The sequence below is a fragment of the Elgaria multicarinata genome, chromosome 3 (assembly GCF_023053635.1).
Source record: "Elgaria multicarinata webbii isolate HBS135686 ecotype San Diego chromosome 3, rElgMul1.1.pri, whole genome shotgun sequence".
Taxonomy (NCBI): domain Eukaryota; kingdom Metazoa; phylum Chordata; class Lepidosauria; order Squamata; family Anguidae; genus Elgaria; species Elgaria multicarinata.
In genome coordinates, this window is record NC_086173.1 from 56125729 (window position 1) to 56153346 (window position 27618).

At 45.4% G+C, this 27618-nt stretch overlaps 1 protein-coding gene across 3 annotated transcripts in view; it reads right to left on the minus strand.

Annotated features, from left to right (window-relative positions):
- SEPTIN9 (septin 9) overlaps window positions 1–27618 on the minus strand; it is a 257294-nt gene that overhangs the window by 170832 nt on the left and 58844 nt on the right. The window contains exon 1 of one of the 3 annotated variants that reach the window (XM_063120378.1): window positions 20994–21280. The exons of the other annotated variants lie outside the window; for them this stretch is intronic. Within the exon in view, the coding sequence (XP_062976448.1) occupies window positions 20994–21015 (22 nt within the window). The 5' untranslated portion in view covers window positions 21016–21280. Of the gene's footprint in view, window positions 1–20993; window positions 21281–27618 lie in introns of those variants that run through there. 3 annotated transcript variants of the gene reach the window in all.

Sequence of the window (27618 nt, forward strand, 5' to 3'; positions counted from 1 at the left end):
AGTCCCCAACAAAGCCAAAAAAATAATTTAAGAATAACAGTCCACAAGATTTGTTTACATCTGAACTGAAATGGAGAATCGCTTCCTTTCCCTCACTGGACTCTCCCTGCTGAAAACAGTGATCTCATCGCAGAGAAGAGTCATGCTTTGGGTTTTGTCGTTGTTTTAGAGTTTCTAACAAATAAATACGTTACAGCATTTGCTACTTTGTATGGACAGACCCCAAATCATGACGAAGCAGTGGGCAGTGCAGATGTCGGGCTTCTCAGCTGTTGGGATGGCTTGATTACAAGCACTCTTTCTTCTTTCCCCTATCGAGATACACCCTTTCAGAGACATGCATGCAACACCTGCATGCACAAACATATGCAGGGCCAGCCCAGGGCATCTTGCTGCCTGAGGTGAAGGACAAGATGGCACCCCCTCCCATTCCATGTACAAAAGCTGACTGGAGGGGCAGATGAATCTGTCTTCTACACTAATGGCGGGACAACGTTCTCCACTGAACTTGAAGGCAGCAGGCTAACTCTGGCGGTGCAAAGTAGACTACAAGGCACACTGTTCTGCCCTTGAACACCTCCCAGCATCTGCCGCCTAAGGAGATTTCCTAATGTTTTAAAGATGTTTAAATGTTTTAAAGATGTTTTAATCACGTATGGTGTGTTTTTAATCCATTTTAATGTGTATTTTATATCATGTTTTTATACTGTTTGTTTTATACTTTGAATGGTTTTAGTTTTTGTGAACCGCCCAGGGAGCTTTGGCTGTTGGGTGGTATAAAAATGCAATAAATGCAATGAATGAAATGCTGCCTAATGGTAGAGCCAGCCCTGATCATATGCCTGTTTATATACACATGCCCTGCTGTCTTTCAGCGGCTGCAGCTTTTTCCTTAGAAGAAGTTACTTGGGAAAGCACCCATCAATTATTGGAAGCCCCAAAGTGCATTCGGCCTTTCTGGGAAACTAACTGGAGGCTGCCTATATGTGGCCGAGTTGCTGCTGCCTTCAGAAAAACCCTGCGTTTTCTCTGCTGTGGGGTGGCGGCAGCTAATCCTGACCGCAGAGGGAGGGTGCAAGGTTTCCGATGGCCGTTGGCTCACTGGGCCTACCTCCTTCCCTCTGCCCACATGGGCAGCGACCAATCCGGGGTTGCCATCCGCCCAGGAATGCCTCTGCCATGAAGATAGACAGTAGATGCAACATACTGGCCTAGCTCCAAGAAAAAAAGTCGGGGTAAGTCCCCAACTTTTTAAAGTTGCAGTTTCATAAGAAAGCCCCACAATGGCTGCTGCGTCATATAACACACCACCACTGCACACCCACCACAGAGCTTTCAGAGCATCTAGGCAGCTCCCTGGTTTAGTGGGACATGAGCTTTCATAGGCAATATCCCTACAGCTTTCCATGAATTTCCCTTGCATCTAGGGATGTGAAAACCAGCTAGGGTTCACCAAGCTCCACCTCGAGGCTCAGTCTGCCTCGCTCTTATTTTTTTTATTATGATCTCTTTCTCTTTTTGTCCAAATGGGGAAAGTATGCACCCAAATGTCCACTCATAGACTAAAGCATAAAAATGCTTATTTGTGAGGAAATTAACATTTTTTAAAATGCACATTTTCCAAACATGAACGCAAGTTAAGGAACATGCAAAGCTTTTTTCTCAAAAATGCACTTGAATGGGGCAAATTCAAGTAAAAAAATGAAATGAAACAAAAATGCTTATACACCCGTAAATGCATCTCCTCCTTGTATAATGCATGGATATATGTGGGCTGGCACCTGCTTGATGCCCTCAGTCCTAAACACATTTACCGAGCTTACAGGAAGTTAGGGCTAGTTCACACAGCCCTGGATGAATGCTGATCTAAGTTTCTGCCTGCGGTGAAACATTCATGGGGCTGCTGAACATCAGCCTGAAAATAATCAGCTTGCACATTGGCACAAGCTCAGCCCTCTGATTTCAATTAAGGCCATGATCCCACGTATTCCTGTTGAGGATAAAGCACACTGAACTCAGTGGGACTCACTTCTGAGAAAACATGCACAGAACTCAGTGGGATTCACTTCTAAGAAAACATGAGACTCAATATGGGTTCCATGTCAAAGGTGTATAACATATATGTGATAAGAAGAGACATTTTGACCCTCTAAGCCTGCAACACCTACTAGCACATGGAGCAGCTTTCCATTTCAACGTGGTCCAGTAGCTGCACACAAATGTGTTCCAGGCCCAGCTAATATTTGCTGCTGTGCATCCTGGTCCATATCACTGCATTCTTCTTCATTGGAATACATTTATTTATTTATTTATTTATTTACTTACAATATTTATATACTGCTCCCCATTCAGAATTTTGGAGTGGTGGACAAAATAAATCACAATAAAAACACAACAGATGAACATTTTTTAAAAGAAACAAAGTGCAAAATGAACCACAGCTCGTCGTTAAGGGAAGGTTTTCTGGAACAACGACGTTTTCAGGAGGCGCCGGAAGGAATACAAAGTTGGAGCCTGCCTGACCTCCAGAGGCAGGGAATTCCATACTTTGAGATAATGTATATATAGATGCATCTGGTTGGCATTTCCTAGACCTAGCAATTATGTACTAAACCAGAAGTGTGGGAAGCGGCAAAGACATCATTTGTATGCTGCAGGAACTTTTTTTGGGGGGAGGGGTTATCCTGAGTTACAGGTTACACTCAAAACCCAGCGCCAAAGCACTTCCCAGGACACTCCGCCACTGACCTTAAAGGGGTCATTGTAAAATAAAGAAACTTAAAAGGGTCATTAGAACAAGAGATTGCCAAGATAGAATTCATTAAGAGACTTGAATCAGGATAATGGATTCTCATCACACTACATGTGTTATAATTGGCTTACCTGCTGTCAGGATGTTTGTGTTATCAGCAGCAGCTGCACTGTGAATGACCACAGTTCATCATTTGATTCTCAGCGTAGGTACTTTCTGCACTTAATTTCCTTGTTTTCTGACCTCAATGTTTACAATTCTCTCCCACCCACCCCACGCATCAATCACCACCTCGTGTCCTGTATTTAAACTCTCCATAACACTCCATGCATCTGATGAAGTGGGCTACAGTCCATGAAAGCTTATGCCAGAATTATGGATGCCAGAGAAATCCACAGCAGATTCAAATGAGTTTGGATTTCTATGAATCCAACTTTTGGATTCTACAGTGGACTTGTGGATCTTTTATCTTTTGGTGGTGGTGGTGGGGAATTGTGCAAATACAAATTAACACTAAAGTGTAATTTGTACACAGGAACAAAATTCACTTTTTAAAAAATCCAACTTCATCAATGAGAGAACACAAAATACAGATGGACTGGATTTAACAAAACCCATACATCCCTAGCCAGAATAAATGTGTTTGTCTTTAAGGTGCGACAAGACTCTTCACTGCTTTTAGAGGTTGCCCGTGCTTCCCACCCATTGCTCCTCTACCACCTTCCTGATGTGTCCTTCCCCCGTCCCCTTTTTTCATGTCTTTGTGATCAGGCCTTGTCTTCATTTCTGCAAATTGTACACAACTTTGATTTTGGCCAATACTTTAGACATCATTAGTATCACTATCGGTACTCTGGGCCTGTGGAGCCCAGCTCAGTCAAATCCCACTTCTCTGGCTACGTAGTGGACAGGCTGGAAAAGGCAGCCTTGTGTGTAAACATTGGGGGGGGGGGGGCGTTAGATATCCACTAATGACACATCTGTCCTCCTTCAGCATTGCCATCTGGACTCAGCTTAATTGCCGATTCATTCTTAAATTGGTATGATGATGATGATGATGATGATGATGATGATGATGATGATGATGAAAGGGAAGAAGCTTAAACTCAAAACGTGTATCATGCTACCAGCAATTCTTTCCCTGCCTTTTCTCTCCTGCTGGAATCCCCCCTTGTAATCCGCACTAATTCTCCGTCTCTTTTCCATATCTACAGGCTTCTAATCCTCTCTGCTCCTCTCCAGTCATGTGTAAACAAAGCCACTGCTGAGGGGTTATGGGAGCATTTAAAGGGACTCAGAGGCTCAGAAGAACAAATATTGAGTCTCTGGAATAAGCTGCCACAAGGCTGGATGCACAGAGCCTGCAAGGAAGGAGCGCTGCTGGTTCTTGTCTATTTAGATCCCCTCGGTGCTTTCGGGGAGCCTGCAATGCTCAAGCAGTTCCTGGAGAAGGCTTACATGTGATTGCTCTTGCTCCGCGCTCGTCTTTGCTGCCCATCCCTCGCCCGGTCACCAGCAGCCCCAGCACGTTCCATGAAGCATGCCAGGACACTGCACCCCGGAGCTCTCCTTGGGGACAAGAACTGGAACCGTCCAGCCATCAAGCCATTTCTCTTGCCAGGAATTATGTGAGCACAAAAGCCTGTCCATTTCCCCCCAAGGCTTCCCATTTGCAACGTGGGCCAGCAGGGATTTAATTGAAAAGCAAATGCTGCCCCCTAGTGGTACCATAGAGAAGCAATCATTCTTTAAGCGAAATAACAAGGTCCATCTTGGAAACAGCCGGCCCCACCACCCCTCCTCTGGACGGCACACAGTCCCCGTCATCCATATGCACAGGGAGCATCAGCCCACAGGGATCCACTGCCTATCCAGACGGCAGATGGGAGGACGATTGAAAATTGGAAGCAGTGGGGACAGGGGGAATCTGTGTATTTATTTATTTATTACATTTCTATACCGCCCAATAGCCGGAGCTCTCTGGGCGGTTGTACTCCTTTACTGCACAGGTTCTGGAGCTCACAATCAATTCTGGACCTAATAGCAAAGTTCGTTGTACATCGATCCAGGCTCACTACAAAGGTGAACATTACAAAGGGCCAAGTTTTGGCCAAGGAGCCAACTAATTCGACAGCACTGATTACCCTACCGATTCTCAGTCAGGGTACCTGTTGAGCATCCCTCTCTCACCAGCAATAGAATGCTTTGGGATTTGGAATTTGAGATGCAGAACAGTATTTCACTTTCTTCCCTTCAACCCCCTTTTTGAGAGAGAGAGAGAGAGAGAGATTGATTTCTGCTCTGATGAATAAAGTTGTCATCACCTCTTCATTAAACATGTGTGTCTTAATAAGCAGTGGCATGACTCCACAGCAAGGGCCAATAATTATGACAGGCCAAGAGGAGGGGAGTGAAAAGGTTATGGCTGTGAACTTTGCTAGAAGGAAGCAAACAGGGAGCAAGAACCATCACGTCCATCCTTGTCTTAGAAGCAAGTTCAGAAATGACTCAGCAACAATCTCAATGCTGCCTGACCATAAGCCTTAGAGTTCCACCACCACCACCAATCCTCCCCTAAGCCTGGCCAGGGTTTTGCTGCTGCTGCTGCAGAGTCAGGTAGGTGTCTGGTAGTGTCATTTAACCCAGACGTTTATCAAAATGCCATCAACCACCTAATGATGTATCACAGTTCCTCCCCAAGCTGATGCCTTTGGATAACAACTCTCATCAGTTCCAGCCAACAGTGGTAACGGATGGTGGAAGTTGTAGTCTAAAATATCTGGATACCACAAGGTTGTGGGAGGCTGGCCTATGGAATACAACACCCCCGCCGCCGCCCCCCCCAAAATGGAGACAGCTTGTGACACTCAAGGGAAGCCCTTGATTTGAACTCTAGCATAGTCACCCAAGACACAAAAACTGTAGCTGCCACCAAACCCGAAACATGGACAGTGATCAATGGCTTATAGATTTCCATCATAAGGAAAAGGGGGGATAAATACAAATTGTCCAGGGCAACCCTGTTTTCTATCAAATCTGGGACACGAGGAGCGGCCCCGCCAAAAACATCTCATGACATGACTTAAGGGAATTGTTTACAGCCAAGAAGGAAAGTATTTTGAGATCAAGTGATGTGGGATGTATGCTTTGTGCACTGAAACAGCTGTTGCTAGAGGTTTTTTTCTCCATAAGGGTAAGGCCTGCTCTGCCCCCACCCCCCAACTTTGCAATGTAATTGGCCAGTGGAACTATCAGTGACTCCCATGCTAGCTGAGTCATCAGCCCTGCCCCTCACCAATATATCAATTGGACTGCCTAGCTTTAACTTTTTGATGCTTCAAAAGTGGGGCATTTAGTCAAAAATACTTTCATCCAAACTATTTTTTTTAAAAAGAAGCTAAAGCAATATTAAGCAAGTTGCAAAAGTGCTCTGGAGATAAGGGGAAGGAATGAGGGGCTGTGATGTAATAGCCACCAAACAATCAGCACTGTACACAGCCGCCAAACAATCAGCGCTGTGCACAACCAGCTTCTGCACAGCAGAATATCAGAAATGGTTTTCTCCAAGCTTGACCACGGAGAGGAATAGGTACATCCAAAAAGAAGGTGGACAGCACACTTCCAAAGAGTTTAAAACACATAACAAAATAAAGCTCAAATAAAGGATCAATGATGAACACAGTATCTAAAAAACAGTAGAACCTCTTGGTTTTCTTGCCCTGTCTTCATGAGTATATAGGCAGAAACAGCGGACAAAGCCATGTCTGTTCAGCATATCTGAAACACACTGTGCTTTGTCCATAGGCCTGGAGAGGCCCAAGGATTTTAAAGAGCTTGCCAAAGGTGCATGAGTCAAGACAGTGGCAGAGACAAAAGTGAACTCTTGTCTCTGTTGTGACCAAGAGGGGATCTACACGTCGTCCTGAAGGCCCTTGCGTGTGCCTCCAGTGCGCCCCAGAAACGATCGTGTAGATCCTGGCTGGTAAGAGGCGGAGGAAGAGGCGGAGGAGGCGGCGGCTGGGGAATCCGGCCGCGTCTTTGCCGCCGCCGCCCACCTCCTGCTGCCGGGGAAAGAGCCACCCGTGTCGGAGAGCTCGGCGGAAGAAGGCCGAGCTTCTTCCGCCGAGCTCTCCGACCCGGGTGGCTCTTTCCCCGGCAGCAGGAGGCCGGCGGGGAGGTGGGCGGCGGCGGCAAGGACACGGCCGGATTCCCCAGCCACTGCCTCCTCCGCCTCTTCCTCCGTCTCTTACCAGCCAGGATCTACACGATCGTTTCTGGGGCGCACTGGAGGTGCACGCAAGGGCCTTCAGGACGACGTGTAGATCCCCTCCAAATTATGATTAATCATAAGGAGAAACATGAAACATTAGAGCAGGCTTAATGTGGAGAAAGAGGATGCTTTTCATCCAGCAACCCAGGGGCCAGTTCAAGGATTATGTGGCCCTCCAGATCTTGCGTGTGGTGAGATTCACATAGTGCATAATTAAACTATGGAGTTCACTACCCAAAAAAATGTGATGATGGCTGACAACTTGGATGGCTGTAAAAGGTAGAAATGGCTGAATCTGTCAGCTTCTATTTTTCTTATTTTTATGCTCTTCAGTTTAGCTTGTGTTCGCATGAATAAACCATTTTGTGCACATTCCTCCTAATATGTGCATTTTAAAACACAATTTAGCCTAATATGCACACTTTTGCAAGCAATTTCCTTAATATAATGCATTGCTGAATGTTATTTTTACCAATATATGCATTTTGCGTGTGCACACATTTTTAGATTGGAGAACTCCTTTGCAAAATTTGGAAAAGTGTGAATTTTGAAGGATAATTGAGATTCAGTTTGCATATTGGTTCAAAAGTGGGAAATCAGGTAACTGAATGAATTTCTCCCCCATCCCTATTAAATGGGGATTAGAAGAAGGATAACTCTGGGGGATACGGCTGCCAATGGCTACAAGTTTTGGGAACAGCAGGAGTGCTGTTGCACTCGTGTCAAGCTTGTGTGCCTCCTAGCGGCATCTGATTGGCCACTGTGAGAAACAGGACATAGGATAGATAAACCTTTGGTCTGACCTAACAGGGCTCTTCTTCTTATGTTCTTATCAGAAGCAGACTATGGGCTTGTACACCCCTTCTCCTACATTTTTTTAAAAAGTGGGATCTATCATTTATTTATTTATTTATTTATTTATTATTGAATTTATATCCCACTTTTTTTCCTCCAAGGAACCCAAGGCGGTGTACATCCTCCTCTCCATTTTATCCTCATAACAACCCTGTGAGGTAGGTTGGGCTGAGAGTCTGTGACTGGCCCAAAGTCACCCAGTGGGTTTCCATGGCCAAGTGGGGACTAGAACCTGGATCTCCCGACTCCCAGTCCAACACCTTAGCCACTACACTACACTGGCTATCATGCCAGGGAGATCAATGGACAGAGTGATATGAGGCAGCAACCCCATCCTCTCCCCAAATACAATCTCAGGAGAGAAGTAACAACTGAAATGGTCCATAGAGAAGAGGGTTCAAGTCAAATATTTTGACATGGAGTCAGGTCAGAGCGTTGCCCTGGCAGAGGCTCAAAAAAAGAAGATGGATTACAAATTCAACATGCTCCTCCTTGCTGAAAAGCACATGAGTTTCTTAACAATAAGAAACAGATACACACACACACACACACACACACACACACACACACACACACACAGAGGCCAACCATGAACCAACCAAGGGCATAAAGAGGTCCCTTTTGCTCCAGCCCATCCTGCAGGCTCCAAAGGGCTCCATAACATTGAGACATACGCTCACACAGTGAATCAGTTGCCACGTACATGAGCTGGGAAGAGCATGATGCTCCTTGACTTGCCCTCCTCCTCCCCCCACTCCCTGCTCCCCAGGAAGTCTAAGAGCTCCCTCTAGCATACGCCCCCTGCAGCCCTCCCTGAGCACCCGCCCCTCCCCACCTCCAGGTCCTGGCACGGACTTCGCAGCACACAATAGACTTTCTGGCCTGTTATAGGGCGATTTCCGTCGTAGGCTCCCCTCCTCCAGGCTGATTCAGTCCTGGAAAGAAAAGCATCTGAAACTAATAAAAGCCCATGGATGCCTTTCCCGAGAGTGGGAGCATTACTCACTGCCACTGAGCGCTTGGTCAAAAGCAAGGCAATGGGCAGCCAACGAGGCCGGGGAGGGCTGGAGGGGAGATGAGGCAGCTGCTTCTATCGAAAGAATCTATTCAAAGCTAAGCTCACAAAACACAAGGAAGGCATCACTATGGGGAAGGGGAAGGGCTGGGAGTCAGTGACCCCTACAGCAGCCATGTGTGGGCCTGGCGATGCACAGGCATCATGTGTCAACTCTTTGAGGGTTCAACAATCTCAAGGCTGAAGAATGGAAATGACTTGGGGGTGGGGATCATGAGATGTTAAACCAGTCATGTCTGCATGACCCATCCTTCCCGCTCCCTCTCTTTAAAGAAAGCTGGAGAAATAACCAAAGAGGAGGGAGTTATATGCTTATAGTTATATGCTTAGACAGAAAAAGTCCTACATCTCCCAGCATCCTCAGGGAGCATAGCATGCTGGGGCATACTGGGTATTGTAGGACTTTTTTCTGTATAAGAATGCTTAGGATTCTGCCCTATGTTAGTACAGTGAACATAATTAAATTGGAATTATCTTAAGGGGATTTCCTCATTCACTGGTTCCATAGCCCACTACTGGGTTTTGATTCTTGATACTCCAAGCATTGGTCCCTGTACCTGAAGGCAAACTAATCACCTGTTTTAGGACACAGCATATGAAGCATTGGGTCTAGACAGTGCCTGTGAATGGGAGAATGATTGGGTACCCCACATAGGCTGCTTTGAGCTCCTGGGAAGGAAAAGTGGGGTGAAAATGTAATTAACTTTAACTTATTCAATAAGGACATTACATTAATTTCAAACAAACCCATGGTAAAATTCCCACTCGGTGGGATTAATTTCATGGCTGTGGTTGCACAGTTATGGATAACTCTACAGATGCAGGTTGCAAATGGCACCTCAACATTAACTGGAGAGTCTTCCAGAACTATAGAAAAGAGCAGGAAGGGTCACTTTGCTACAATGGCATGGAGGATCTAAATGGTGAGCCAGTGTGGTGTGGTGGCTAAAGTGTTGGCCTGGGAGTCAGGAGATCTGGGTTCAAGTCCCCACTCATGCATGGAAACCCACTGGGTGACTTTGGGCCAGTCACAGACTGCCAGCCCAACCTACCTCACAGGTTTGTTGTTGTGAGAATAAAATGAAGAGGAGAAAGATTATGTATGCCACCTTGGGTTCCTTGGAGGAAAAAAGGCAGGATTATAAATGCAAAAATAAATAAATAAATAAATAAATAAATAAATAAATAAATGGGACACGTCAACAGTATGCCATCAAAGTCATGTGGCTGTAGATCAGCATTCCCCAACCTGGTGCCTTCCAGATGGGTTGGAATGCAACTCCCAGCATGCTGGCTGGGAATGATGGGAGTTGCAGTCCAACACATCCGGAGGGCACCAGGTTGGAGAAGGCTGCTGTAGAGGATGGGATGCTCCTTGCAATACTTTCCACAGATATCATACGACGGGGCTCCTAAATAGAAAAACCTGGTTTTCATTTTTTACAAAGACTCGTCTCACATCAGAGCTCAGGCCAGTGATTTCCCGTTTTCACGTTCTCTACCCCTCCCCCAAATTCCTCTGAGGCAGAACAATAATTGCAAACATATTTATGGCTGGAATGGTAATGGAGAGCACTGCCTGGATTCACTCTCCTCCCCATCTAATCATGTTTCACTTGGTTAACATGATACGGGCTCTCTCTATCTTGCTGCCAACGCTGCAGATGTACTGCAGTTGGAAAGGAGGGGGGGGGAAGCACTGCTTTTGACACTGGAAATACCTTCATGTGCGTGCGCTCTTGCTCTCTCACTCACTCACACACCAAGCGAAAAGGAAGCGATGCTAGAAGCACAAGGAAATCCCAACACTTTGACTAATCTTAAACTCCATGTGTAATGACAAGCTTGATATGACGTACATGCAGGCACAAAAGTTAGCATCCGGCCTTCATTGTTAAAATCACGGATGCTCAAGGCTGAAAATACATGCTCCTAGTTAAAACTGTGCAGCCAATGCCCTGTGAATTCCCAGGAGTTCGTTCTCTCTCTCTCTCTCTCTCTCTCTCTCTCTCTCTCTGTGTGTTGAGCTTTAGTATACTGCATACTGCAGTTTGTCATGTTTGCATCAGCTAAGCAAAACAAGCACATCTGTGAAAAAATTGCTAAATTTGGAGTATTCTGTTCAGGTTGCAGAATACAGCTGTTTTAGGAACAAAAATTGGGTTATTTTGCAGAATTTTGATATCTTTATATATGCAGCAGCACAGCCAGCCCTATCATTAGGCAGAGTGATGCCCCCACCTCAGCAGCAGGTACTGAAGGGTGGGAAGGAGTGGTGAGGTGTTGGAGGGCAGAGTTGTGTGTGTACCACATAGCCTGCCTTGTGCTGCCTAAGCTATCCTGCTGCATTCTGGTGAAACATAGAGTGCTGTCCCACTGCTAGAAGAAAAACTCAATTGCTGATCCAGTTGGCTTTGTATGTGCACTTGGGGAGAGCCACCATTCCAACTGCAGCCTTATATACTGCAAAAATGAGGCTCATCGCATTCTAAGTCCCCTGGCAACGTGTCTCTCTCCCGGAATTGCAGCAATGCCATCAGTAGTTACCCCATGATCTGACCAATCCATATGGTTCTTACAGCCCAAGTATGTGCAGGCCATGCTCCAGTAGCAGCAATGGTTGCTTCAAGATGGAGGACTCCTAGCACTCCCAATCAAAAAGCATTGTGCAGCTATTCAGTCATTTTCTCCTTAACAGACTGGTGTATTTTTTCTGGTAAGAAATATAGATGAAAGTAGCCTGCAGCCAGGAAATCAGAAGACATTTACTTCTTGGGAGGAGAGCAATGACAAATCTTGATAAAATAGTTAAGAGCAGAGACACCACACTGACAACAAAGGTCCGCATAGTTAAAGCAATGGTATTCCCCGTAGTAACCTATGGCTGCAAGAGCTGGACCATAAGGAAAGCTGAGCTAAGGAAGATAGATGCTTTTGAACTGTGGTGTTGGAGGAAAATTCTGAGAGTGCCTTGGACAGCAAGAAGATCAAATCAGTCCATACTCCAGGAAATAAAGCCAGACTGCTCACTTGAGGGAATGGTATTAAAGGCAAAACTGAAGTACTTTAGCCACATAATGAGAAGACAGGATACCCTGGAGAAGAGGCTGATGCTAGGGAAAGTGGAAGGCAAAAGGAAGAGGGGCCGACCAAGGGCAAGATGGATGGATGATATTCTGGAGGTGACAGACTTGACCTTGGGGGAGCTAGGGGTGGCAACGGCCGACAGAAAGCTCTGGCGTGGGCTGGTCCATGAAGTCACGAAGAGTCGGAAGCGATTGAACGAATAAACAACAAAAGCAGTGGGAAAACACTGCCAGGTTACAAATGGACGACGAAGTCGTCTGGAGTCCCCATAAAATTCTGCAAATGAGGCAGGATAATTGCACAATAAAAGCTTGGTCTGAGATCATCCCACATCATGGCTCAAACCGTCGGAAGCCAGCGAGTTATCAGACATCAGGTCAGGTTCAATTCTCTCTGAGGACTAGAATGGAGTCTTTGCATTGGACCAGGGCTGTACAACAGGAGTCAAGTAGAGACAGTGGAATACTAGGTTGTTTGAGAGAACTCCATTTTTCTCACTAAAATCTTGCTTTACAAGGCTTTCCTCTCACCTTCACTCTTTCTTCACTGATGTTTAAAGGCCTATTATCCCAATGGGTTAATTTCTGTGTGAATCCTATGGTTTGCAACATTGCTGATTATTTTTACTGTGCTAAGCTGCTACAAATTCCCACGAGGCCCAACAACAGGACTCTTCATGTGCTGCCAATGCTCATAATTTTATCTTGGGTTTGTAATATTTATTAACCTTACTTTAGCACTGCCTGCCATCTCCACGTAGAGGTAGAAGGCTTAGTGGCAGGGAGAGAGAAATGAGAGCAAAGATTCAAGGAGGCTGGGCCAAAGGGAAGTCTTTTCATCACCAATCATTTCTCACATGGACATCTTCAAGGTATGTGAGGAGGATATTTAAATTGCCTTCGTTAAATGAACAAGATATGTGTGTGTGTGAGAGAGAGAGGGGTGGTGGTGGTGGTGAGAGGTCTGTGTTCGTGCTTGCACACATGTTTTTTCTAGCTTATGATAATATTTGTGAAGTTGGTTTTGGTGCTGATCAGCCTGCATCACAATTAACATTTTTGGTATGAATGCTAAAATGTTCATACCAAACATTTTGGTATGGGGGGGTATGAGGGGGGGGGTTACATGAAGTTATGCTAAATGGCTTCTCAACATATATTGCCATATCAAATTATATATGCTCTTATCACCAAACCCTGTCACAGTTTGATAGCAAGGACTAGCTGGATTAGTGTATGGAGAAGAATATTGCCTGAAACAGATAAGCCCTTTATCAGATCACGTAGATCCTGTGTTTAGGCCCCATGCTGCATTTTCCAAGGTGAACAGTCTCTGAAATGAAGTGGAAGCATCTGAGACGCTATGATTTAGAGGGAAAGTGCTGGCTAAAGTCCAAGGTTTCTGGGAGCGTGGGGGTGGGATTTCCCATGAGTCAAGCCCTGATGGAAACTAAAACAGAAGTACTTCTGAACTTGTTGATTCAAGGCTGTTTGTTCTCTTTAAGAATGAACATTTACTGAGAATGTTTAAATTGCAAAGCTCTTTAGTTTTTAATCCCATTTGCCTTCAAAACAACTCTGCAAGGGAAGTAATCAGCAATCCTGTTTGATAGGTGGGAAACTGAGGCACAGAGACAGAGGCCCTGTTCAGAAAACACCTTAAACCACAGCTTTAAACATAGTGAATAAGGCAAAAAGCCTTATTCACCATGGTTAAAGCCATGGTTTAAAGTGTCTTCTCAACAGGGCCAGAGACTTGCCTCAAGCTGTACAATACCCAGATCTCCCTCCTGTTTACCAGCCATACTCTTTACATCTATGTGGAACAATTTACTCTCACAGCTTTGACTCAAATCCAAGCAAACATCATTTCCATTCCCATAGCAAAAATAAAACTCAAAAGCCCAGTTAGGTCACATTCGCACAACTCTTTTATTGTGGCAAAATGTAGATCATTGTGGTCGTAGCAAGCGCAATGCCCAGTGAAATTGACTCCACATTGCTTCATGCACCCAGATTATGGATCACCATACTCTTTCAACCAACCACAGCGTAGCTGCAGGGTGATGTGCAAGAGCCCACATCCTGCCTCACTTGAAAAGGGTCATATGAATAAGCCCACGACCCACCACAAGTTCATTGTTTTTACTCAACTGCGCATTCAACAATAGTGATGAAGGAACTATAACTTCACAGACTGGGGTGGGTGGGGGTGGAAACAAATCATGAACCATGGAAAAGCTAAAGCTCAGCACACTTCAAATGTTTTCAGGAAAATTCTCTGAATTAGTGCAAATTTGAAACATCCCTGGAAAATGACCAGGGATGTCTCGTCATTCACTGCTTCACCAAACTACCCCTGAAGGTAACTGAACAGAAGCACCACCTTGGCTTTTTCTGCAGGGTGCATTAGCATTGTGCATTCTCCAGGAAAGTCTTCTGAGCCAGTTTTTCCAATAAGAGCCCCAAATATTCACACAAACAGAGGTAGTGCTACTCCTTTATAGACACTTCCTCCACACGTAGTCTGAACGCCTGGAATGCAGGCTGGGATCATGCCCAATGGTCCCAATGCCCAACCAGCAAGATGTGGAGCCCCTTTCAGAACTTCTATGGAACCCACAGAAGGCAAAGCCAGAAAACACAATCCCACCCCCAGTTCCTCCACACATTCAAACGGCAGGTCTGAACAAGGCTATGGAGTTGTTGCCATGGCCTAATCACTGCATGCACACAGTATATGAAAAATAGATGCATGGTATGAGAGTTTCAGCTATTAGATGACATAGAAATGTAATAAAATAAATAAATAAATAAATAAATAAATAAATAAATAAATAAATAAATAATTCCACAGTGTGCAAAAGCAGCATGTATATCGCACTTTCGTGGCCAAAGTGCCTCACTTACATTTGGGTCGGTTCCAGATTTAAGCTGGATGAACTGTGCAGGTGGAAGAGGACTTCCTTGCCCCTCCCTCCCTTGCTGTCCCTTCAGCCACCTGCAAATGTTACACAGAGAGTCAAGAGTCTCTGTTGAATGGGGTGAGCATTGGTGTGTGCCCTCCAAAACCACTGGAGGGACCTTCTGCGAGCAGAACCCATTCTTTCTTGGAAGGCAGATCCTGGATCCAACCTGTTATTTTATAATCATTACAAAAACAATGTAAGGTAAAGTATGATTATCTCCATATCACAGATCAGGGAATGGGGGAGTCATTTAATGAGTTTCTTTGGCAAAAGGAAGATTCAAACCAGAGGTCCTCCTAATTTGTAGATCAGTCTCTTAGCCACTATGCTACACCACCTCCCACAACTCTATGGAGTCCTGTGGACCTTATGGGAATGAAGAAATATCTATTACATTCTGTGGAACATCAACACTTGGGAATAGTGGTCAATCCTGGTAAGCCTAATGTAGATTAGACATGCTTACTCCATCGTGTGACTCAAAAGCAGTATGTTTTGAAGTGGTTCAGACCAATGCAAGCAGGTTTCAGGAATAAGAGAGCTGTGAACATATCACAGCAGCTCTGAGGAGGCAAGTACAAGTGCATGATTTGCCCTCATTTGCTCTCGTCCTCTGGGAGGATGAGGATACCAAGTCACAGTCACAGAGACAATAACTGGTGTGAAGGGCAAATTGAACTGCAAGGCGTGGGGGGGGGGCTAAAAAGGATTATCCAAAAGGCAACATACAAATAAAATATTAATATTTTGTTTTAAGCCAGGAACCAGTAGTGGAGGCAATGGCCACAATTCAGTGGTAGAGTGTTAATGTTTGCATGGAAAAGGTCATTCTTGGGCATCTCACAGTAGGGCTAGGAAAAATCCCATTCGAAACCCTGGAGACCCACTGCCACTGACCTCCAGATGTGCTGACTAGTGACTACAACTCCCAGCAAACCCCAGGCACCATTCATAGGATTGCACCTTGAAGCTACTTTTAAACTGATCATTATTTCTGCGCCTTTATAATTGCTCCGTGTATTGCATGCTGAGCTGCAATATAGAGAGGTCCATGTAGATACCTGCTGCCCTCTCCTAGTGCCATCTGTAGTATTTATGGTTTCATATATCTGAAGAACTTCCTACAGCCAGCATACGAAGAATAACCTTTATTTCAAGTGAGTCACAATACATACAAAAACTGTCTCTCCCATGTCAGGTGAATGCATTTATACAAATCACTAGAACACTCACTCAAGTCAATTAACCCAATCAGCACACAATCATTACACAATCCAGGGCAGTTTTTGCTGCACACCAATGCAACTTTGCAACACATATCTTGAGCATTTGCTCTAGGATGCATCTATGAGCAGTTTTAGCAGGTGACTTCAATCTATACTGGTCTGCTCCCTGTTCTTCATAGCCCATTGAGCTGGGGTGGGTGGGGGTGGACTAGGTGATCTCCAAGATCCCTTCCAGATCTATGATTCTGTGATATATGATAAATGATGGAGGTATTGTGTTGCAGGATCAGCATGCACCACACAGCTGGCAGGGCAGGAGTCACACTTTCCTCTCACTAACATGCTTTAAGGTGGACTCCTGCATTGAGCAGGGGGTTGGACTCGATGGCCTTACAGGCCCCTTCCAACTCTACTATTTCTTGATTCTATAATTCTGTGAACAATGCCATGCAGCCATGAGGAGGACACTCATACTATCAACATCAAAAACATCTGAGATTCTGTATAGCTCTAAAAGTTGTACCAAAGGAAACAGGGGGAAGCAATTTAACACACTCATTTTTCCTTCAAAAATATTGGTCCTGGCATGTAAATCCTATATGCGGTGGGGTTTTGGAATGAACCTCCAGTTTGTGCCAATCCACCTCCACATAAACTATATATAAGATGCAGCATGTGATCAGCAGAGTGAGCGTGTGTGCGTGCACATGCACGCACGCACATGTATGTAGGCATGTGTACAAAGTGGCTGAAAAAGGGGACAGTCAGATTGTATGGGCAAGACCTACAAATACTAGCCTGATGTGCATTGGCCAGATCTGCACAAGTTGAGCAGCCCACCAGACACGTCTTGTGGCCTGCCAAGAGCTTGCTTGACAACTTCTTTGTTCTTGCTGTCTCAACACCAGGTGATGCAGGGTCTTTCTACAGCGCCCCCATGTGGTGAAACATTGACCTGCAGGAAGCAGCTTCAGGCCCTGGATGGACTCTGCCCACTCATGCAGGGCATTGGATTCCCCTGGACAGGAAGGAGTATAAGAAGGCTTCCTGTTCCTGTTGCACCTTGCTTGGCAATGTGGTCTTCCCAAGCTCTGATGTGTTCTTACATTTTTGGTTATTCTTTGGTCATTTTTGGTTATTCTGTCATCTGGTTTTCCTCTGGTTTGACCTTTGGTGCTGACCAACTCTTCTTTGGTCCTTATGACCAATCCTGTGACTCCTGATTCCAGGCTCACCCAAGACTGCTGCCCATGGCCCAGCCCTGGCACCCAGGCAAGTAGCAAAATTAGGAGATTTACTGATGCCCTAGTAGCCTATGTTTGGCTTGGTGAGTCACAAGTTGTATAGGACAGCATAGACTTCACTCTACAATGGTTAGGTCTGAGACTCATTCTCACAGCCTACCATGTGAAGAATGTATATATGCTGAAGCCACATGTTAACTGATCAAAGCTAATCAAAGAAGAAGAAGAAGAAGAAGAAGAAGAAGAAGAAGAAGAAGAAGAAGAAGAAGAAACACATATAGCCAGTGAGAGCATTATAAAGAAATGCTATCTGTATCAAATACCTGCATCTGATCAAGCTAATTCAATTTGGGTGGTGAATTACAACAGAAAAAACAATAAAAATCAAGTATTGTGACTGTCATTTTCCCTTGACACACACACAATCCAGATCTTTTTCTGCTCCTGCTGGTTCAAAATGATAAGATGTACAAGGTTATAACCTTATTTATTCTCTGCACAATTGTTCATTTTTGCAAATTGGCTCAATGGGATCCCATAATGCCTTTTCCTGATGGGAAAGAAAAAAAATTGCAAAGGGCATTTATTTAATAGTCAACCATGGCTTAATAGCCATGCATTAATGCTCCATTCTGCCCAGGGGTTTGAAAGAGGGAGAATGGACTCAGTAGGATGATAGCAGCTGCCCCAAACAACTTAATGTGTACAGAAGCACTGCAAAGCTGAACCGCATTGACAGTGATGACCCTGCTGGCTCCTGCCCCCAGTATATGTGGCTGTGTAACTCAAACTCTGTTGCTGCACCATGGGGCCCAGATTAGACCAGAGATGAGTTCAGCTTCCCTTTGCCACTGTTGCACTCCACCCTCGCTTGGTGGTTTTCTCTAGAACATGTGGCTTTGGTTCCAATGTGAATGCCCAATAGCCAAAGCCAGCAACGCCCAGGACAGCTGTACAGCATCCCAACCAGTGCTTCTCCCATGCCAGCTAACAAAACTAAGGAACAGAGACAGACTTGGGGGGCTGGAAGGAGGCAGAGTGTTCCTCATCCAGCCAATGAATGCATCAAAAGAAGTAAATCAACTGAGCAGAGAAGCATTCACAGGCTTTCTAGTCTGTATGAAGTAAAGCAGCATACCAAAACCTCCCAGCTTTCCCTAAAAGCATTAAGGCCAGAGCTTCCAATGTTGCCGAATGCAAGGTCTTCTCATCATTTCTGGTCCATAGGTTTTCCTGGTGGAAAGTATAGGTCAGATCTCACTAGCACAGAGGCAAATTTAATCTACGTGAATGCAGACCTTTCTTATTGCTGCTTGCTGAGCATGTACTTATTTATTTATTTATTTATTACATTTTTATACCGCCCAATAGCCGAAGCTCTCTGGGCGGTTCACAAAAGTTAAAATCATGAAGAGCATAAAAACAACCAACAATCTGAAAACACAAATACAAAATACAATGTAAAAAGCACAACAACGATAAAAGCACACAGCAAAAATTGATATAGGTTAAAATATGGAATTAAAACAGCAAAGTTTAAATTTAAGTTAAATTAGGTGTTAAAATACTGAGAAAATTTAAAGGTCTTCAGCTGGTGACGGAAGGAGTACACTGTAGGCACCAAGAGAACCTCTCTGGGGAGCTCATTCCACAACCGGGGTGCCACAGCAGAGAAAGCCCTCCTCCTAGTAGCCACCTGCCTCACTTCCTTTGGCAGGGGCTCACAGAGAAGGACCCCTGTGGATGATCTTAAGGTCTGTGCAGACACATATGGGAGGAGGCGTTCCTTCAAATAACCTGGCCCCAAACCGTTTAGGGCTTTGAATGTTAGTACCAGCACTTTGAATCGGGCCCGGACCTGGACTGGCAGCCAATGAAGTTGTAGAAGGACTGGTGTGATGTGGTCTTGCCGGCCAGTCCCTGTTAGTAGGTGGGCTGCCCTGTTTTGTACCAGCTGAAGTTTCCAGACCATTTTCAAAGGCAGCCCCACATATAACGCATTGCAGTAATCCAAACGAGAGGTTATCAGAGCATGGATAACTGTAGCTAGGCTATCTCTGTCCAGATAAGGGCATAGTTGGTATATCAGCCTAAACTATGATGTCACGTAAGTTCTTCCGGTGACCAGCAGTGGGGTCCCTGCTGTGGGATGGACCTTAGCATGTGCCCCATGATGCCAAACTGCAATCCTAGCCCTGAACTCTGTAACGTCATCCATTATTATTATCCCTATATAGCAGAGGGAGGGAAGGAGGGGACATGAGGCTTGCCAGAGGCCACATGGTGAGTTCCTGGCAGAGATGAGATTTGAACTAGGAACTCCTGGCTTACAGATCAGTTCTTTAGCCACTGCACCACACTACCATCCATGTACTGCCTTCTCCTCTACTAGAAAAGTATTTTCGAGACCTCAACAGACCTGGTGTTGGGGTTCTCTAACAGATACCAACCTCTGAAAGTATTGCCAATAGAAATCCCAGCCCTCATCAACCTACCACCACTTTAGGAATGGATGCATTTCTGGCAGGTGAACATACGTGGGTCCCATACGTGAACGTCTCCTTAAGACTTTGGCAGACACTTCACACCTTGACGCTAATCATCCTGAGCAACTGGCCATAGCTTGGGATGAGGAAAGCAGCTTCTCAGACACACACCATTAGCAGAAGTACAAAGGCGCCGTGGCTATTTTAAACATCTATCTCTTGCCAAAAAGTAAATTGCCGGTAAAGTCAGAGGAGAAATAGCTGCAGCAACTGTACTGAATTAACCCCCATTTGCGAGGGTTATGCTACCTTCCTGGGGAATACGCACGCACCTCGGGCACTCTGTCCTAGCAACGAGAAACCCCCTTGCTCAGCAACCGACTCTCCATGCAGCAATACAAACATTTCCAGAGGACAAGAGAGGGGAGGCGAGCTCTTGCCTTTCACACAAGTTTTGGCATGAAAGAGCGCGCTAAACCACAACACACAGGCAAACAAACTGAGCAGCCAACTTCCAGAATATAAAGGCATCCTCGAGCCAAGAGCTGGGATAGGCCCTCTCTCTCTCCCCCACACCCCAGTTCTTCCAAGCATTCCCCCCCCCCCCCGCCACACACACACACCAAACCATCCAAGTTCACAGTTAACAGGGCTCTGCATTCATTCCCTTCCCTTACAGATTCAAACACTGAAAAATATGAAGGAAGGGGAGTGGGGGGGGGGGGGGAGAGAATCAAATGAGATCCAGATCCAGAAAACCGGTTTGACCCTTGGTACTCCTATTGCAATAGCGTCCATGGGGAGGCCATATAAAGTGGTGTGGGGAAAAGGTAGAGCTAAAGTAATGAAACTTCGGGAATGCTGAAATGAAACAAGAGCTTTGCTGACCCCTTTCCAATAAAGCTGAAGCCACAAGGGATGATGGGTGAAAGCAGGGAGAAAGACAGGTTTACAAAAAAAAAAAAAAAGGGGGGGGAGATTACATTTACACACATTTACACACACCGTATCGAATGACTCCAACACTCACCTGTAATCCGGTCCCTCTCCATTCCTACAAGATATATTTAGCATCCGTGTGGTCGAAATTGTCCTTAACCACCACTGTCCCTGCTGCTTTCCCCCTGGTTTTTCCTCTTCTTCGGAAAATGCTTTTAGTCTAATTTCTTCAATCGGCTGCACTCATGAACGCATCCAGATCACCACATTTCCATGTGCTGATCATATGTTTGTGCTCCAAACTGAAGTAGCTTTGTCTCATTGAAATAAAGAGAGAGAAATAAAGAAGGTGCCAAAGGCATGACCCAGAAAAAGAAATTCAACGTGATTTCTTTCCCACCCACCCCCTCCTTCCAAAATATATATATATTCTGCCACGTGCAGGACTACAAGCCGATTCACCCGCAAGACAGTCTTAAAGGCACAGCACACGCATTTCCAGGACAACACTGCTCTCTTGACTTGTCACTTAGTATTAACCGGGAGATGCTCAGCAACTTGGCTTCTTGCAACAAAGCAGGCAACTCATCCAGCTGCTAAAAAGTCTCTCCTGATTTCTCCATGCTTAATTCTGCTGCTGTTTCTCCTCCCCTGCTCATTTTCTTTTTTCTTTTCTTTTCTTTTTTTTTTTTAAAGCTAAAGCATTTTATAGCTCCAGAATCCTGCTTATGCCTCCAGCCAGCTTGGACTGTGAGGTTGCTTTTTTTTTTAAAAAAAAAAAAATCAATTTGCACATAAACTATTCCACTGATGAAGGCTGACTTCACTCTTCAGCAGAATGAGAAAGAGAGAGAGAGAGAGAGAATATCACAGCCTGTCTGCTACCAGGAAGGATTACGGCACATGTTTGCTCTCTCCAACGGAGAGGCTTCCTACTTAGCCTTGGCGAGGAGCCGCGGGACTGCCTTAGCATGGGCAGCTGCCTGCTGGACCTTCCCTTGTCACACTGGCCAAGAGAGATGGGCTCCTGCAGCTGGCCTGTAAGTGACAAGCAGCAGCATTCCTCTTGCTGGTGGAAGCCCTGGATATCATCCCAGCCTATGTGACTGTCGCCCCCACCCTAGAGGGAGGCTGAACTTCTAAGAGCCCCTGTCAAAGATGCCAGGTGACCAGCGCAGGCCTAATGGAAATGAAAGGGAGCAGCCATCACTGTGAGCTCAGCAACACATTTGGGGGTTACAGCTGGTTTCATCACATGCTTGCTGAGTGTGTGTGAGAGAGAGACTTTGGGAGGGTGCTGGCAAGGGCACAAGGGTGAAGAGGAGAGTATTCCCTTGCCAAGGCTGCCAGAGAAGGGGCTCAGGATTTATTTGTGGGGGGGGGGTTTGCAGCTGTTAGGGTGGAATGGCAAAGGGTGGTTTTCAGCAATGGGATGTGCTTATTCAGCAGCCCACCCATTCCTATCAAGCCAGCCCACCCATGCCCTGAGCTCAGCCATCGTTCATCTCAGAAGTACGCAACAGGACAAGAGACCATAGCACAGTCTGCAAGGACGGCTCTGGCCACAAAACCCACGCTGTGGTACGGATTACATAGGTGGATCTACAGAGGGCTGCTGGGTGGATGGAAATGAATGCCTTTGGGTGCAGGACTGGAGAGCATCAAGCTTGCACAGCCTGTGACTCACTAAGCGAAATGCAGACCACCAGGAGCTTGATGAAACTCCTGATTCTGCTGCCTGCTTAGGAAGTTACCAAGTACATGGAAGGCCATTATATAAGGTTGGTGGGTTGTGTTTGGCTTGGCAAGCCACAAGTTATGCAGACCTAAGCTAGGTGCTGTTTTGGTCCCTTTCAACTCTACGATTCTGTCAACAAGCATCTCTCCAACCAGGTATATACATATAATAATAAGCAATCTGCAGTCACCCAGCACAGGACATGAATGCAGATTTTTCAGGAGCTGTGAGGACACAACCAGATTCCTGCCAGCTTCTATTCACAGGATTTCCTCAGAAAATATCTTCATGGATAGCCAATGCTAACAAGGATACCTCCTCAGGAGTCACTCCAGAGAGCACTCTGGTGGAAATAAATATTGTCAGCTTCACAGAATCAGTCTTGGAAATGATCGTCAGTTCACCCAGTCCAGTTTCTCAGAAAGAGGTAGGACCCTCCAAAGCCAGCACTTGTAACAGATTAGTCCATGTCATTCAGCTAATAAGATTTACGAAAACTAACACCACTACCACAGCACCTAATTGACCAGTGTAATAATACCAGTTCTACACACATTAGGACAAAGGAGAAAATTATGTGCCCCCCCCCCACACACACTACATGTACAACAACCTGTGTGATGTGGTGTGCAGGTGCTTTGATGCCTTATATGTACTGTCTGTACACCACACACACAAGAAGGGGTGGAACCATTCTGCCGGCAGGATGAATGGGCAAGCCAGAGACTCATTTCCCCCCTTGCCACCAATATATTGAGGAACTGTGTGAACTCTGTTTTTGTTGCCAGTAAAGTAGTCCTGGGTTATTGTTATCCCCACATAACAGATGACCAGGCATTTCCCAGTTGCAACTTCTGGGGGTGTCTCATGGACCATCTTGAAGTGAGCACAAGCAGGGGGTTATTTTACCTCACAGTGAAGGACACTTGTGAAGTGCACCTTGGGGTTCCAATTAAGAGCTTAAGACGGGCCCTGCTGAATCAACTCAATGGCCAATCTAACATTCTGTTCACACACTGGCCAACCAGATGGCGCAATGGGGAGCCCACAAGCAGGACATGAGCTCAATAGCACCACCCTGCTGTTGTCAGGACTAGTAGCCATTGCTAGTTTTATTTATCCTCTGTGAGTTTGTCTAATCCCCTTTTAAAGTCATCCAAGTTGGTGGCCATCACTACATCCTGTGGCAGCAAATTCCATAGTTTAACTATGCACTGCTAAAACTGCCTTTCAAAACTGGTTGTCTTTACCACTGTCATGGCTCTTTTCTGAGCAACTCCCATGTTTGAGAAGATCCTTCTCAAGGCCTGGACTCCAAATTTAGAAGTGCTGCTCCAGCCTGCCTGACCTGTGCTGACTAAGTGGAATAATTTTGCATCTTGGGTTTTGCATGACTACATCCCAAAAATGGCATTTGTCTTTTTGTGAAAGAGCATGACACTGCTGGTCTGCATTTATCTGGTGATTCATCTCCATTCCAAATTATTAGGATGGATGAATCATCTTCCCATGAAGCTGGAAAGGCTGTTACGAATTTCCCCTTCTATGCTGCAGCTTCCTTAGCAGCCATGCCCTGAGTTATATGTACTCTTTGTCTCCCCACATACATGCTAAAGATGGCATTCCGGTTACTGAAACCCTAGGGTGGGATGGGTGAGCAGTGGCATGTGCGATCAGGGTGATGCAGTCCAACCAATACAGCTCCTGCAGTATGAAACTCAGCAGCAGGCACTTTTGGAGTAAATTGTCCCTTCTCACTCCTGAATAATATCCCTCCTTTGTTTACATCTTTCATGTTTGCCAACAGGAGTGGATGTTCCTGCCTACATACAGACATCTTGCAGGATTAGACAGTTAAGCCAGAAGTTATGCCTTTCCATGCATGGCAAGAAAGGCTACATTTTCCTCTTGAAATTTCAAGGGCGTATGATACAGAAGCTTGCCATAATCTTCAGAAACCAATGCACACTATGCAGCAGTAATGGTAAGCATAGAATATACCCCATTCTGGATACTTCCAAGTGAACGCAGTGCTGGAGAAAGCTCTTACGAAACAGTAGATATAAGGTAGAGGTGTGGGTGTGTGTGGGTGTGGGTGTGAGAGAGAGAGAGAGAGGGAGAGAGAGAGAGAGTCTAGTTCTCCATCCAGGCTCCCTCCAGATTTCCAGCCAGCAATTGCCATGCTGTATAGGAGTTATAATCTATCAAATCTAGAAGGTGCCAGGTTAGGGGAGGCTGTTATATTCTATCTGAGAGTTCTACATGCAGCTGACCTCTTGCAAAAGTTGCAGGAAAGCTCAGCAAATAAACATAATAAATCTTTCTGCTGCACTTAAATATGCACATGTGACACTTAGTCCCCTAACTTTTCAGCCCAGCCATGATCTTCAGCGGCTGAGATGCATTGCTGACATGGAAATATGGGGTGTGGAGACAGGAAGAAAAGCAAATTCCAATTAAAGGCTAGAAGCTTCGGTTTGGACAGAGCTGGTCTTTCATATTCCAAAGGACTTTACAAGGCAACAAGGGCAATGCTTTCTGAAGAGGGACAAATAAAGCATCCATTATGCAGACAGCCAAGCTCAGACAGCTTTGCATTTTCTGAGCAGATTCAGATATGCAGGGAGTGCCGGGGAATCCCAGGCTGGATGTTGCAATTAACCACTGTATACAGGCAACTGATAGCATTCATGTGAACACAACATTTACAAGGGGTTGCAACACACTCTTTCATCCAACCATCGCAAACTGTAAGTGGCACACACAGAATCCACACCCATGATGCTTCAATACAGCAAATTGAAACATCCCCACCAAATACCTTCCACATGTTTGAGACTAAAACTCTCATCTTCCCCAACCATTGGCCATGCTGGTTGGGGATGATGGGAGTTGGAGGCCAAACTAGGTTGGAATGGCACTAGGTTGGAATGGCACTAGGTTGGGGAAGGCTGATCTAGACCGATATTGTTGGCTCTGTCAGGCAGACATCCTACCCCTGAGGATGTTTAAGAAGGATGCCAGGAAGTGAACCAAACAATAAAGAGGAAGGAGTCACTTTTTAAGGCAGATAGTCATTATACACTAGGGATGTCAGAGGAATCCAGTTTGGGGGGGGGGGGTTGGAATGCAATGTGCTTTCATCAGCTCTCCCCCCGGAGGTTGGTTCATCTTCTGCTAGCTGGCCCGATTAGGTCTGCAGCGAGTTGGGCCACCTAGCAGATTTTCGGTGTTTTTGAATTTGTGCAAATTGCAGCCATAATTTGTGTAAATCTCTGTTTGTGCAAATTACAGCTGACACACAAAAACAGAAGTACCTGGAGTTCAAGGCAAACCCACAGCTTAGCTTGCAAATGCGAGCTGAGTCAGGTGCGCTGCATAACTCCAGCGAGCCTAAAAAAGGGCCAGATTTTTCAGTGATTGACATCCCTATTATACACTAGACTATCATGGCAAAGTAGTTGGCAGGCAAGGGTGGGTGACATTAGGCCCACAGACTGCTCACTGCCTCTTCTGCAGCCCCCCATATGTTCCAGTTAGAATTATATTCCCACTAGAAAAACGATTTATTCATTTATATCTCAGCCTTCCTCCAAAGAGCTCAGCATGGCATCCCTTTTCATATTCACAACAAGCCTGTGAGGTAAGCTAGGCTGAGAAAAAAGTGACTAGCTCAAGCTCTGAATGGGGAATTGAACTCCACTCTTCCCAGTTCAAATCCAACATGCTAAATGCAGTTACACAGTTATTTTAGGCTCTAGCCCTGTGTGTCGGGGGAGGGGATCCAATTCTTAGGTGCCCCAGATCCTACTCCCCAATAATGAGCTAAACCTGAAAAATTTAGAAGGCATTCTATCAACCAGCACTGCTGGTTACGTATATTATCGTAAATATACGATAATTATATTAGAAAACACACAGCAAAGAGAGATCAGGGAAATTTATCAGCCCTGGGATGTTATTGTTGTATACAGAATTTCAGTCTCTGTAATTTTGTTCTGTATCTCTGCACAGATGATGGGAGTTACTAATCAACAACATCTGGAAAGCCACAAGTTGCCCACCCCTGCAAGGCCCTTCATGCCTAGGGAGATTTTGAGTGGTGGAGGACAGAAGTTTGCTTTGGGAAGAAGGACATTTCTCTGCAAACAAGGGCTAGCAGCCTCGTTTCACAAGTATCAGAACTGTATTTTAGTTCCTGGGTCTATGTCTTGTGGCCTTCCAAATATGTTGGACTGCAGCTCCCAACATCCCTCACTATTGGCTATGCTGACTAGGGCTGATAGGAGTTGTAGTCGAACAGCCTGTCCCTGGTCTATGTAGCAACGGCTCTAAAGTGTATTTTGACTGAAAGGCTCTTCCCCCATCATACTACATTTCCCTCTCCTTCTCTCCCTCTTTCTCTCCCACACACTCTTTTGGATACGGCTCATCTCAGACTGACAGCCTGTTTGGCTTTTAAAAAAACAACAACCCATAAAACTTATTCCAATAGCCTTAGTATATGTCAGGAGAGAAGTCTTGTTCCCAAATGGGAAATCTTATGAAGAAAATGGATGAACCGTGCTCTATACCCAAATACTCCGATCTGGATCCAGTTCCAAAATCACAAAGCAGTGCTTAGACAGGAAGGAAAAGTCTCGCCTCCCACACCACGAATAGCTCTGATCCGAGGACAGATTTAGAAGCGGGTACATTATTCTGTGGCTAAGTTACAATTAGGGTTTTTGGAAAGCCCTGTATAGGAGCTGAAAGATCTTGTTCCTGGTTCTGCATGACCAGAAAGCTCCCTCTCTACCCTTCCTTCTTTCCGTTCTGGTAACAGTTATTTATCTACAGGGCTGGAGAGGAACAGAAGGGGAATTCAACATGGACATCAGAAAGCCCATGGAAATGTTGCAAAGTGACTCTCAGATGTTTGTTTGCACATAAGAGAGAAAGAATGTCTCAGAGGAAGTTCGGGTGTTCAAAAGGGCTC